Source organism: Chionomys nivalis, chromosome X (assembly GCF_950005125.1).
Source record: "Chionomys nivalis chromosome X, mChiNiv1.1, whole genome shotgun sequence".
NCBI lineage: Eukaryota > Metazoa > Chordata > Mammalia > Rodentia > Cricetidae > Chionomys > Chionomys nivalis.
In genome coordinates, this window is record NC_080112.1 from 25,691,934 (window position 1) to 25,705,208 (window position 13,275).

General features: G+C 47.8%; 1 protein-coding gene across 1 annotated transcript; it reads right to left on the reverse strand.

The window, feature by feature from the left end:
• Positions 1-2,805: 2,805 nt before the first annotated feature.
• Magix (MAGI family member, X-linked) lies at positions 2,806-8,834 on the reverse strand. Its single transcript, XM_057760253.1, has 6 exons — positions 8,783-8,834; positions 7,818-7,964; positions 5,412-5,494; positions 4,538-4,774; positions 4,276-4,444; positions 2,806-3,429 (listed from the first exon to the last, which is right to left on the reverse strand). Exons 1-6 carry the CDS (start codon positions 8,829-8,831, stop codon positions 3,137-3,139), a joined length of 978 nt encoding a protein of 325 aa, XP_057616236.1. The 5' UTR covers positions 8,832-8,834; the 3' UTR covers positions 2,806-3,136.
• Positions 8,835-13,275: the final 4,441 nt, after the last annotated feature.

Here is a 13,275-nt window from a genome sequence, read left to right on the forward strand (position 1 = left end):
CCTTACAGGCTTACTCTGTGCCCTGCGATTCCAGGGAAGTCTTCAGCCTTCGTGCTGGCTCTCGGCTTTCTGGTTCTGAGAAGAGAAGCCGAGTCAGCTTCAGGCAAAGAACGGGGAAAGCACACATTTTTGCTGAGAGCTGGACAAGATAAGGGGATGGTTCTTGGAGTACAATTTTGGGTAAGAAAGTTGACATTTTGCACTGTGTTCCTGAACAATTAATTTCTCCTGGCCACCTTAGTATCTAACTCCAACACATGTGCCTGGTTACCTGAAATCAGGACATGCCCCCACACAATGTGTTCTGGACATTTGTTTTTTTGGGTTTTTTGTTGTTTTTGTTTTGTTTTGTTTTTCTAGACAGGGTTTCTCTATAGCTTTGGAGCCTGTCCTGGAACTAGCTCTTGTAGACCAGGGTGGCCTCGAACTCACAGAGATCCCCCTGCCTCTGCCTCCCGAGTGCTGGGATTAAAGGCGTGCACCACTGTTATACTCACTCAAGTATAAAGAAACCATTGGAAGGCCCGAATTCAACCTAAGGCCCTGCTTGCTCCCCCAAACATAGGTTCCCTTCCAAATTAGGGGATCCCTTTACAATTGCCATTGTTGAAGGAGTGACTGAGTAATGGAAAGGTTGAAACTTTTTTCTCAGTGTTGAATGCATGCATTCAAGGGGTGATAAATACCTGAACTTGTAGAATATGGCAAATTTAGCTGCCTCTGGCCTTTCCACTTGCCATTCCCATTACTAGAGATGCCCTTCCCCCAGCTTTTCATTCTCTTGGCTTCTGGTTTTTCAGGTTCCACTTCAAATGTTATGTCTTCTGCAGCCCATGCCAGCAGCCCACCACCATCTCCAACAATATAACCCCTCCTTTTCTTTATCTTTCCTTTTGTTTGTTCTTTGAAGCAGTCTCACTGTGTAGCCCAAGATGGCTTAGAGCTTGGAATCCTTTTTTCACTCAGTGGGATCCTCTTGTGCCACTCAGCTGCCCACATGGAGGAATTAGAGGTGTACACAATCTCCAGCCATAACCCCCTTTTTATTAGCACTTCTCTTAGAAGCTATCTTTTTATGGTTTTTTTTTTTTTTTTTTTTGCATTTTCGAGACAGGATTTCTCTTTGGCTTTTTATTTTAATTTTATGTGCATCGGTGTTTTTCAACAGGAAGCAGGAGGTCACAGACAGTTTTGAGGTGCCATGTGGGTGCTGGGAATTAAACCTGGGTCCTCTGGAAGAACTGTCAATGCTCTTAACCACTGAGCCATATCTCCAGCCCCTCTGTGTGGCTTTTTTAACCTCTCCTGGAACTAGCTCTTGTAGACCAGGCTGGCCTCGAACTCAGAGAGATCCACCTGCCTCTGCCTCCCGAGTGCTGGGATTAAAGGCATGCGCCATCACCCGGCTTTCTTTCATGTATTCTTGTCATTCTTGACTGACATCAGTCTACTTTCGCCTTGCTAGCAACATGATAGAGTTCCCTGGTATCATCATAGAACTCTCTAGAGCAGGTATACAGTTGAGGTTCTGCTGGTATTTGTCAAATATGGGTGAGATTAAGATGAAAGGTTTCAAAACCAAGCTTTGACTAATCTTGCTTTGAGCTCTCCCCTTCAATCTATTTGCACTCTCTGGGCCTCATGTTCCCCCTTTGTGAAAAGATCTATCAGTGTTGTTGGGTAGGTGTGTAACTAGATGAAAATAAATACTCCATTAAAGCTAGTAGCAGGGATGAAACTAAACAAAGGAAATGGTGGCTGGGGTTACTATATTAGTCCCCTGGGTGTGACTGTTTAGGAATTGTATACTAGAACCTTTTTCCTGACTTCTGGGGAGCCATACTCCCTCTGAACTCTGAGTCATAAGTAGCTGGAAATCACCCCCCCACACACACACACCCACAATGTTCACAGCACTACCACTTCCAAGTGTTCAGTTCATTATACCCCAGCTGCCAGCTGTCCCTGTTGGGTTTTGCAGTCTGCCCCACCCCACCCCCAGTGCTCCCTGAGACTCCGGTTCTGGTTCTGGCATTTTGCTCCCCTCCCTGCATCCTCGTTATAGGAGCGAAAGTTGCCTGTTTGGACCACAACTTCCCTCTTTGGGGGATGGGACTGGGTGTTCAGGATGTGGTTAACAGCAAAGGTGACTGGACATTTGTAGCATTGGCTAGAGCCTGCTTTGTGGCTACCCGGGGTTGTCTATATAAGCCTTTTGACAGTAGGACTCAACTCCCAGGGTGGAAGAAACTCTAATCTCTTCCCCAGACCAGGATCACCCGCCCAGTGCAGTTTACCACCTTCTAAGGAAAAGGGGAGGCGTGACCCAAAGACTTCTAAGAGCCGTTTTTAGCCTGGTCCACCCTGGGCACTGACTCACACCTTCCCCATTCTGTTCCTAAGTGGGGTTCGCGGGCCCCAGCCCGCGCCCCTAGGGTAGCAGTCTGCATGCCAGTTAAAGCTAGTTTTTTCAAGCCGGAAGTAGGAGACCGCAGTCTCTGGGTGGAGGAAGGCGCCAGGTTTCTAGATTTGCTATCTTGATGACGGCTGAGGGTCTGAAGGATTCCATGCGGGAACCCTGAGCCTCCTGGGGCACGCCCACAACTGGCCCACTTTCTGCATTCCCCACGACACATGCAATAATGTGTGAACTCCAAGCGTGAAATAAATGAATAGGAAGTAGTGCGGGGGCTAACAAAGCAAACTGGGGAGCAAGCAGAAATAATGATCCATCTGGAGGCATGAAGGAAGACACAGCTTTCGGGTGGTTTCAAAAGGCCTTCATCGAAACCAGATCAACCCACCCCTCCCTTCCAGGGTGGACTGGGAATCCTCACCCCGCCTAGAGCACCTGGCAAGTCAGGACTGGATCCAGCTATTTTATTACCTCCCGACCGGGAAGGAACTAGGAGAATCCTAGGCGCGCGGGGGTGGGGGTGTGCGAGCGTTCTGGGCTCCGGGAGGGAGGGCCGTGTCACTGACATCATGAAGGGGTGGGGACCAGTCCCCTGAGCAGTGAGCAATGGGAGGGTACTAAACCAGGTTAAAGCTTAAGGGAAAAGCTAGTGCCTGGCCGTCAGGCATGCTAAAACCAGGTAGAACTTCACTAAGTGAACACAAAGCTGTCTGTTGGCGCTCAGTGCCTCCGCCTTCCAGCTGCCATCTCTTGAGCAAGCTGCGCGCCCCCGCCCCGAACCCCTAGAGCCTGTGAGAGACGGTCCTCACTGGGCACTAGCCAGGGCCCAGGGGTACCAGGGATACGGTCGTCCAAGTCTTCTGTGGGGTGCTCCACTGAGGGAACCACGTGGCCAACAGCCACTGCCTCTGGACTAGGTTCCAAACTGGGCCGAGTCTTGGACAGGTGATGAACTGGGGAAATGGTGCTGCGGGACTTCGTCATCCTGCTTCCCCTAGGATCTGGGCTGCAATCTGGAGAGAGCAATCCTGAGGGTTAGACTGGGTGGTGCAGTGAGGGAATGGAAATCGGGGCCTTGACTAAGAGTGGCCAGAAAAGCTTCAGAGAAAGTTCTCCTCAAGGCCTAGAAGTGCCACTCCCTCACAAACCTCCAGCCTTACCCCTTCCAGATATACTTCTTCAGTCCAGGACAGAAATCATTGCTCAAATGAAGCTTTCCTACGTGAGACTTCTGAATCTTCCCCTCTCACTCCTCCCTTGGTTCCCTACCCTTTCACCTACTGATCAGTGCTTAAGCATTTTTGGGCGGTGGGGAGGGGAGTTCATGTATGGAGGTCAGAAGCCAACTTGAGTGGATCAGGTCTCTCCTCCGGCTATGTGGGTCCCAAGGATCGAACTCATGTCGTCAGTCTTGGTGGGGAAAACACGTTTATCTGGGAGCTGGCTTGCCAGCCCCCTTTCCTCTCTAAAAGGGAGTGTCTGGAAGATGGAATCCACGTGGCTTCTCAGATGGCTAGGCAAACACTGCACCACTGAACCACATCTCAGACATCAGAGTCCTCGGTCTCTATAGCCTTACTCCATCTTCCTAAGACTTTCCTTCTTAAAGAAATAAAAGCCTTTACTCCAGACCCTCCTCTCCTAAGACCTCAAAAGCATTCTCTCTCAAGTTCCCAACCTGGGATGATTTTGGGTCTCAGATTTTGTGAATTCCCCTACCCCACCTTGGCACTGGATCTCTAAATCCCCACTGAGACCACCAAACCCTTTCTACGCAAGATTCAGCCTTTCCCCTCTCTGAACTTCTCCTTCCCCTCTCTGATCCCTGTCTCTCTCCCCTGGGAATCTCAGCACCTCACCTCTCTTTTGATGGCCTGCCACCTCCTCAATCCTACTGACATCCATCTCTTGAGGCCGGCGGAGTACCAGGCAAAGTCGGGGGCCTCCAGTGCGTATCCGCTCCACTACCTGGGCATGAGTTAGGCCCTGTGTTGACTCTCCATTAATATGGAGCACGAGGTCACCAGCCTGCAAGAACACAGTGGCATATGAAGGGCAGACAAAGAACACTTGGCAAGGACAGGGACCATATCTCTGAATGTACTGCTGCTTAGAGCTAACCTGCAAACGACCACATCGCTGTGCTGGCCCATCCTTCAGCAGTCCATGCACAGCCAGTGGAGCATCCCCAGCTACACCTCGTCCCCCTTTTAAAGTGAAACCAAAGCCTGCAGGACCTCGGATCAGCTCCACAGAAAATCGACCAGTGGCTTGTGGTAGTTTCGAAGCATAGCTTGCTTTATTCTGGGTTACTGGAGGTTGCTCCATACATGTCACCAGAGTCTCAGACCTTCGATGCTGGAATAAGGGCAAGAGTATACATGAATTAGCAGGGTGAATATCTTTGTTAGGGTTATTGTTGCTATGATGAAACACCATGACCAAAGCAAGCTGGGGAGGAAATGGTTTATTAGGCTCACACTTCCACATCACAGCTCTTCATCAAAAGAAGTCAGGACAGGAACTCAAACAGGGAAGGAACGTGGAGGCCAGAGCTGATGCAGAGGCCATTGGGGGATGTTGCTTACTGGTTTGCTTCCTGTGGCTTGCTCAACTTGCTTTCTTATAGGACCCAGGACCAACAGCCCAGGGATGCACCACCCACAATGGGCTGGACCTTCCCCCATGAATCACTAATTAAGAAAATGCCTTACAGCCAGATCTTACAGAGGCTTTTTCCTCAAATGAAGTTCCCTCCTTTCAGATAACTCCAGCTTGTGCCAAGTTGACATAAGACTAGCCAGCACAGTGTAAAAGGTGAATGCCTATAATCCTAGCACTAGAGAGTCTGAGGCCCAGGGATCACCTTGAATTTGAGGACAGCCTAGTCTACCTATCAAGCTCCAAGTCATCCTGGACTACAGAGGATGCCCTGTCTGAAGGCCAGCCAAAGCAAAGGGTTAGCACAGAACATAGCATTGAGGAGTAGTAGTACCTGGGATCGACGTCCCACAAGAGTGGCATGAGGCAAACGGCTGTCTGTGACTTCTATATCTGCAGAATCCAGGCTGCTAACAGCTGAGATACGAAAGCGACAAAGAGGGATATCAAAAGATGTTGACATGGAAACAACCTAGGACCCCTAGGTTAACTTTATAAAAAATTATTTTTACTAGGGGCTGGAAAGATGGTTCAATGGTTAAGAGCACTGGTTGTCCTTTCAGAGAACTCAGATTCAATTTGCAGAACCCACGAGGTGGCTCACAACTGCCTGCTAACTCCAGTTTAAGAGGGTCTAATGCCCTCTTCTGGCCTCCATAGGCACCAGGCATGCATTTGGTACACAGACATACATGCAGGCAAAATACTTGCACACATAAAATTAAAACATTAAAAATTGTTTTTACTTTATTTTGTGCGTATGGGTGTTTTGCTTGCATGTATGTTTGTGTACCGCATGTGTACCTGGTATCAAATCCTCTGGAACTGGAATTACATCATAAGCCACCATGTGTGTATGATGGGACTAGAACCTGGCTCTTCTGTAAGAGCAACCAGTACCCTTTTTTTCCCTCTGTATAACAGTCCTGGCTGTCCTGGAACTTGCTTTGTAGACCAAGCTAGCCTCTAACTCACATAAATCTGCCTACCTTAGCCTCCCAAGGGCTGGTATTAAAGGTGTGCATCACATGTCTTAAAAAGTAATCCTGTGCCGTCCATTTGAATACTCCATACCTTCTTCCCAGATGTTAATAACACATGGGCTACATACATTAAATAGCACCCTAAGTGGCTGGGGTGGTAACAAAACTTCCTAACATGTGGCACATCCTGAGTTTGACCCTAGCACCTAAAGAGTTAAATAGATAAACTATTTTAAAAAACAACCTACTCAGGCCTTTGGGAAGGTTGCCATCCCAGGATTAGGTTCCCAAAACTCTAGACAACCTCTGATTAGCCTACAAGATTTATTTCAATTCTCACATTTTTTTTTCTTTTTCTTTCCTTTTTTTTTTTTTCCGAGACAAGGTAGCTTTGGTGCCTGTCCTGGAACTAGCTCTTGTAGACCAGGCTGGCCTCGAACTCACAGAGATCCACCTGCCTCTGCCTCCCGAGTGCTGGGATTAAAGGCGTGTGCCACCACCGCGTGGCTCAATTCTCACACTTCAAGATCCGCCTGCAGCAGACTACAATCTCAGCATTCTAGAAGCAGAGGCAGAGGCAGGAGTGTCGGATTGGAGGCCGATGTGGCCCCTAGCATGAGACCTGGTCTTATGAAACAAAACAGGGACTAGAGAGATGGTTCAGCAGTTAAGAGTGCCCACTACTCCTGCAGAAGATCAGAGTTCAATTCCCAGCACACACATAGCAGCTCACAGCTGCCTGTAATAACTGCAGCTCCAGGTAGATCTAATACAATCGCATGTATATACCTGCACACACACACACACACAATTAAACATAAATAAGCCAGGAATGGTGGTGCACGCCTTTAATCCCAACACTCAGGAGACAGAGGCCAGCAAATCTCTGAGCTCTAGGCCAGCCTGGTCTATGTAGTGAATTCTGGGACAGCCAGGGCTACATAGGGAGATGCTGTCTATAAAATAAAATGAAATAAAACTTAAATCATTAAACACACACACAAGAAACCAAGCAAACAAAAATCTCCCTCTAATATGTCCAGCGCTTCCTTCCACTGGTTGTCTGGAATGTAGGCTCACCCCTTTGTAGAACTCATCTCCTCTCCCTAAGTGCCACCTCCTTGGAAATGACATTTTGGACAATTTCACACATGTATAAAATGTATTAAAATCATCCTTATTCAATAAATAAATAAATAAATAAGCCGGGCGGTGGTGGCGCACGCCTTTAATCCCAGCACTCGGGAGGCAGAGGCAGGCGGATCTCTGTGAGTTCGAGACAAGCCTGATCTACAAGAGCTAGTTCCAAGACAGACAGGCTCCAAAACCACAGAGAAACCCTGTCTCGAAAAACAAAAAAATAAATAAAGAAATAAATAAAGAAAGAAATAAAATCATCCTTATTTCCATTATGCACTCTTAACCCTCTCCCACTCCTGCTAACTCCCTTCTTCCCAATCGCCCCCTCCCCCACCCAGGTTTTTGTATCTGTTGCAGGTAGCTACAGCTACTGAATGTTCAAGATTGCGAATGCCAAGTCGAAGTCTCGCTGACCTTAATAACTACCCAGCCCAGCACTTTCCACAAATGTTCTGAAACTCATCTATCGCAATAACCCCGAAGGAATACACTCCAGCTCCACGAGGTTTCACTCCCTCTTAACCCCTCCCTGAGGAATCACACTCCTTAACAGTTCTCGGCCTTCCGGCAGGAAAGCCAACCCCTTTGTCCCCGCCCTACGGAGTCCTTGCACCTACCCTCCTTGTGGCGCAGGCGCAATGTGGTACCCGCCTTTCGTACCAACGCTGACAAGTCCGCTGCAGCTCTGGCCGCCAGGGGGCGCGCGTCCAGACGCTCCAGGAGCTGCCGAGCGCGTGGGCCCCCGGACCCAGGTAGGCCACCTCCTGACCGGAGAAGTAGACAAATCATCATGGTCCCAGAGCCGTGGAGCCCCGACCTGAGTGATTCCTAAGTCCAAAGACCTAGAAATGTCCCTCCAGATATATGGAGATCCCCGTCCACTCCTGTAGTTCCAGAGATCACCGCCAGTCCCCTCCTCTCCTATGACCCCCGACTGCTACAACTGTATGCGCTGCCGGCTGTCTTGCCCCATAAAGTCCCTGGAGATAACCATTTGATAGCAATAGACCTGGATACCTTGGAGCAATCAACACATTTCTTTGGAGCTCACCATACTGTCCCTTAGTAACACTAGATACCAAACTTCTTTGGCTGTGACTCTGGGGACCCTGCTTCTCCCACATAAGCCCCTCCCCGCGAGCAACTCTGAAGGCCCCAATTTCACCTCCAGTATACTAGGCAATCCCTCCTACACCCAAGAGTTCCCCTAAAAGGCCAGTGTCCCCTCAGGGCGCAAGCATCTCCAGATAGCCCCTCCACAGATCCCCAGCCCACCCTTCTAATCCCCTACAGACTGCCTGCCCTGGCTCAGCAAGTGCCTCCAGGTTCCTGTTGCCAGACTCCTGAGCAAGGTCTCTGGAGTCTGATGGGTCCCTCCACCATACACACACCCCCCTGAGTCTGTAGGGTAGGAGACCTGAAACACAGTTCCCATTGCTGGGCCCCTGATTGCTGCCAGGACAGCCTGGGCAACAAGGCTGATGTTTACCACTTGTGGGGTGAAATGGTTAGGAGCCGACAGGCAAGGAGAGGGTGGCCGGACAGCTCCTTCCCTTTCTCTCTACTCCGCCCACGCCAGTACCTCCTCTGCTCCCTCTAGGGTCTGCGGTGTTCCTAGTGCGGGAGTCCATGGCCTGTGGTGCGCCTGCTGGACTCGGGGCAGCCGGGTGATTAGTTTTTAGCACAGGGGAGAGCTCAGTTGGCTCCTAGCCCAAGCCTGGACGTCGCTGTTGTCTGGCCAGTCCCAGGCCTGGCGCCGGGACTGCGAGGTGACCTACCTGGCCGCAGGCAAGGAGGCCTGGTTGAGGGAGCCTGTGAAGTCAGAGTTTAGCCTTTCTCTGCCCCAGGCGCTGCTGCTTTTCTTAACTGGAGACTGGTTAAAACTGAAAAGCCTGAGTGTACCAATTGTTGAACAAGATATGCAGGAAATGGAACTTAAATAGTCTGCTGGTATAAAAAGTATAAAAAGGTACACTAACTTTAGAAAACAGTGTGTAAACATTTTCAAAATTAACAATAAACCATCAGAAAGAAAACTAATTAAACATACACATACGAGCCATGTATTCCATTCCAGAGTACTTATCTAAAGGGACGCATACTTTCCATAAAGACGTGAGGATGAGTGTTTATGAAACCTTTGTTTCTTGTTACCTTTTCCTCAGGCAACCATAACAAAATATTGCAGAGTGGGTGACTGAAACAAGACTTTATTTCCTCTTATTCTGGAAACTGGAAAATGAAATATCAAGGATCTGACCAATTTGATCCTGGATGTGTATGGCTTTTTATTTTCTTCGTCTGAAAGTAACTGCTTGCCAGGAAGCAGTGGTGCACACCTTTAATCTCAGCACTCAGGAGGCAGAGGCAAGCAGATCTCTGAGTTCGAGGCCAGCCTGGTCTACAAATCAAGTTCTAGGACAGCCAGCGCTACACACAGAGAAACCCATCTCGAAAACAAAACAAAAAATAACAAAAAAAATGTCATAGGGATGTAATGAAACATGCCCTTAAGCCCAGCACTAGGGGAGCAGAAGCAGGCAGATCTCTGTGAGTTCAAGGCCAGCCTGGTGTACATAAGGAGCTCCTGGCCAGCCAAAAGTATGTGGTGAGACCCTGTCTCAAACAACAACAAAGATTTAATTGTTGCCGGTTGTGGTGGCACACGCCAGATTTGCTGAAGGAGGCAGAGGCAGGAGGATCACGAGTTCGAGGTCAGCCTGAGCTACACATTTATTAAAAGAAAAAAAGAAAAAAAAGAAAGATTTAATTGTCAGGTGGAATGATATAGTCCTGAATCACATGTATTTGGGAAGCAAAAGCAGGAGCATCAGGAGTCCAAGGTTATTTGTCTACACAGCTTGTTGGGAGAGAGTCAGGGATATAGAAGACTTTATCAAAAGATGTGGTTGAAGCTAGGGGATGGAGTAGAGAGCAGAGTGCTTATCTAGCGTAAATAGTGCACTGAATACTGCCATCCCCAGTTCTCTCTCTCCCTCCCTCCCTCTCTCTCTCTCTCACACACACACACACACAAATAGATAGGTAGGTAGATAGATAGATTACAGTGGAAGGCAACTCAACTCAGCAACATAAAAGAATTAATAATCTGAACTCAAATGATTATGGTATGGACTGAAGGTATAACTCAGTAGTAGGGTACATGCTTAGCTTGAGGTCCCGGGTTAAGAAATTCACCAAAATAACTATAGTATACAAAAGGACACAAACATATCTGTAAAGAGTATGTAGTATATGACCCCAGTTATATAAAAATCTAGTAAAAGGCAAACTGATGTACAGTGACAAAAAGTGGGCCAGAGACTGCCTGGAGAAGGGACCAGGGTCAGGAAGGAGGCATTAGAGAGGTAAGAGAAAACACTTGATGGGATGACTGTGTTTGGTATTATGATCACAATAATATCTTCATGGTTATTAGCATACTGTATTCAAAACCTATCAAGCCTATGAAACCAGACATGGTGGTAGTGGTGATTGCCTATAATCTATAGCACTTGGGAGGCTGAAGCAGGAGAATCTTGAGTTCAAGACCAGCCTGTGTTACATAGAGAGAGACTCTGTTTCAGAAAAAATAGTGTTTAGGACTAGAAAGATGGTTCAGTAGTTAAGAGTACTTGTTGCTCTTCCAGAGGACCAGATTCAATCCCCAGGACCCACATGGTGGCTCACAACTGTTTAACTCCAGTTCCAGAGGATTCAACACCCGATTCTGGCCTCTTCAGCATCAGGTATGCATGTGGTACACATACATACTGCAAGCAAAATATCCGTACACATAACAATTTTTAATTTTTTATGATTTATTTATTCCATGTGCATTCACATTCTGACTGTCTATATGTCTGTGTGCAGGTATCAAATCCCCTGGAACTGGAGTTACAGGCAGTTATGAGCTGCCATGTAGATGCTGGGAATTCAACCCAGGTCCTCTGAAAGAGTAGTTAGTGCTCTTAACCACTGAGCCATCTCCCCTGCTCCCTCTTTTTAACTTTTTTTTTTGGGGGGGAGCCTGTCCTGGAACTAGCTCTTGTAGACCAGGCTGGTCTTGAACTCACAGAGATCCACCTGCCTCTGCCTCCCAAGTGCTGGGATTAAAGGCGTGCGCCACCATCGCCCGGCTAATTTTTAACTTTTAAATTAAAAAATAAATGGGGCGAGGCATGGTGGCGCACGCCTTTAATATCAGCACTCAGGAGGCAGAAGCAGGAGAAACTCTGTCTGGGGCCAGTCTGGTGTACAGAGGAGATTTCAGGACAACCAGGGCCTAAAAAACAAAAGAAATGGTGACAAGATGGTTCAGTGTGTAAAGGCATTTGCTGTCACCAAGCATGATGACCTGATTTCAGTCCCCAGGCCCCACATGATACAAGGAGAGAACGAGACCGTCTCCTGCAGACTGGACTCTGTCCTCCGTCTGTATGCCCTAGCATGGTCATGCCCTCTCCTCAAATACTTTTTAAGTTTTCATTTAAAAAAAAAGAAGTAAAGTGAAACACCTTGCAGGTCAGTGTGGAAGGAGAGAAGCCACATGTATGCCACACAAGCAACTTAAAGCTGGATTTTCTTGGCAGGCTTACCACACATACGTCACCATCCCCACTTTCCAAAGGCTACGCTGACGCTCTAGAGGTTGCAATGGCTGGCGTTCTACTGTCTGTACCCCACTGAACCCTGTAGCATGAAATTTTTCTATTCACCCCACTAATGACAAACCAAAGAAACTATTCCACCAAACCTTCTAGTTTAGGGAAATAATGAGTTTAATCGGGATTCCTTTCAAGTTTAATTTAATGTAATGTGCGTGGGGGTCTTGTTTGCATGTTTGCCTGTGCCCTATGTACGTGCCTAGTGTTTACAGAGGCCAGCAAAGGGGGCTGGCTCCTCAGGAACTGGGCTAATTGGGAGCCTCCATGTGGGCAATGGGACTTGAGCCCCAGTCCTCGAAAAAGCAGCAAGTGCTCTTAACCACCACTGAGTTGTCGCCAGTTCCTAAGGAGGATTCCTTACAGGAGCGTAGGGAAAAAAGAGTTAGCTTAGTGGTTAAGAGCACTTGCTGCTCTTGCAGAGAACCTGAATTCAGTTCCCAGCATCCATGTCAGGCAGCTCACGACATCTGTAACTCCAACTCCAGGGACCTGGTACATACGCATGTGCATGTACCTATACGTAGACACATACATAGCTATACAAATAATTAAAAATAAAATAAAATCTTAAAGAATTGCCGGGCGATGGTGGCGCACGCCTTTAATCCCAGCACTTGGGAGGCAGAGGCAGGCGGATCTCTGTGAGTTCGAGACCAGCCTGGTCTACAGAGCTAGTTCCAGGACAGGCTCCAAAACCACAGAGAAACCCTGTCTCGAAAAAACCAAAAAAAAAAAAAAAAAAAATCTTAAAGAATTGGGATTTTTAAGGAATCATCAAGGAGGTTCTTAGAGTAAAGGCAATTGCCCCCAAGGCACAGGACCTGAGTTGTGTTCCTGTGACCTACATGATTTAAGGAGAGAACTGATAGGTTGTCCTCTGACCTCACACACATACAAACTCGAATGAAATGTAGTAAAAAAAAAATTAACCCCTCTCTCCACCAACAGTTCTACAATTTTAAATTCACGGAGGGGGCACATGTATACATGACACAGCAAGCATGAGTTCTGAAGAAAACTGGGAGAATCGGCTTTCTCCCACCAAACTCAGGTTGTCAGGCTGATCACCGAAAGCCATTATCTGCTGAGGCAGCTCACTAGTCCAGCCGTTGCTATTCCTTGGGAGAGCGTGTCCTCACAGGCCCCTCTCCCTAGCAACTAGCAACCATAAATCCTAGAGAACTGGCATGGCCTCATGAACCCTCTTCAGCAGTAATTGTTAATGTCAACTGGTTCATAGTTTATCAGGGCAACGAGACCGCCGAGATGGCTTAGATGGTAAAGGTACTTTCTGCCGAGGCTAAGGTTTGACTTCTGGGACCCACATAATGGAAGGAGAAAAGCACCTTCCTAGGGTATCTTCTGAAGTCCACGCAGTGCAGTGGCACATGTGTGTAAAACAATAAAT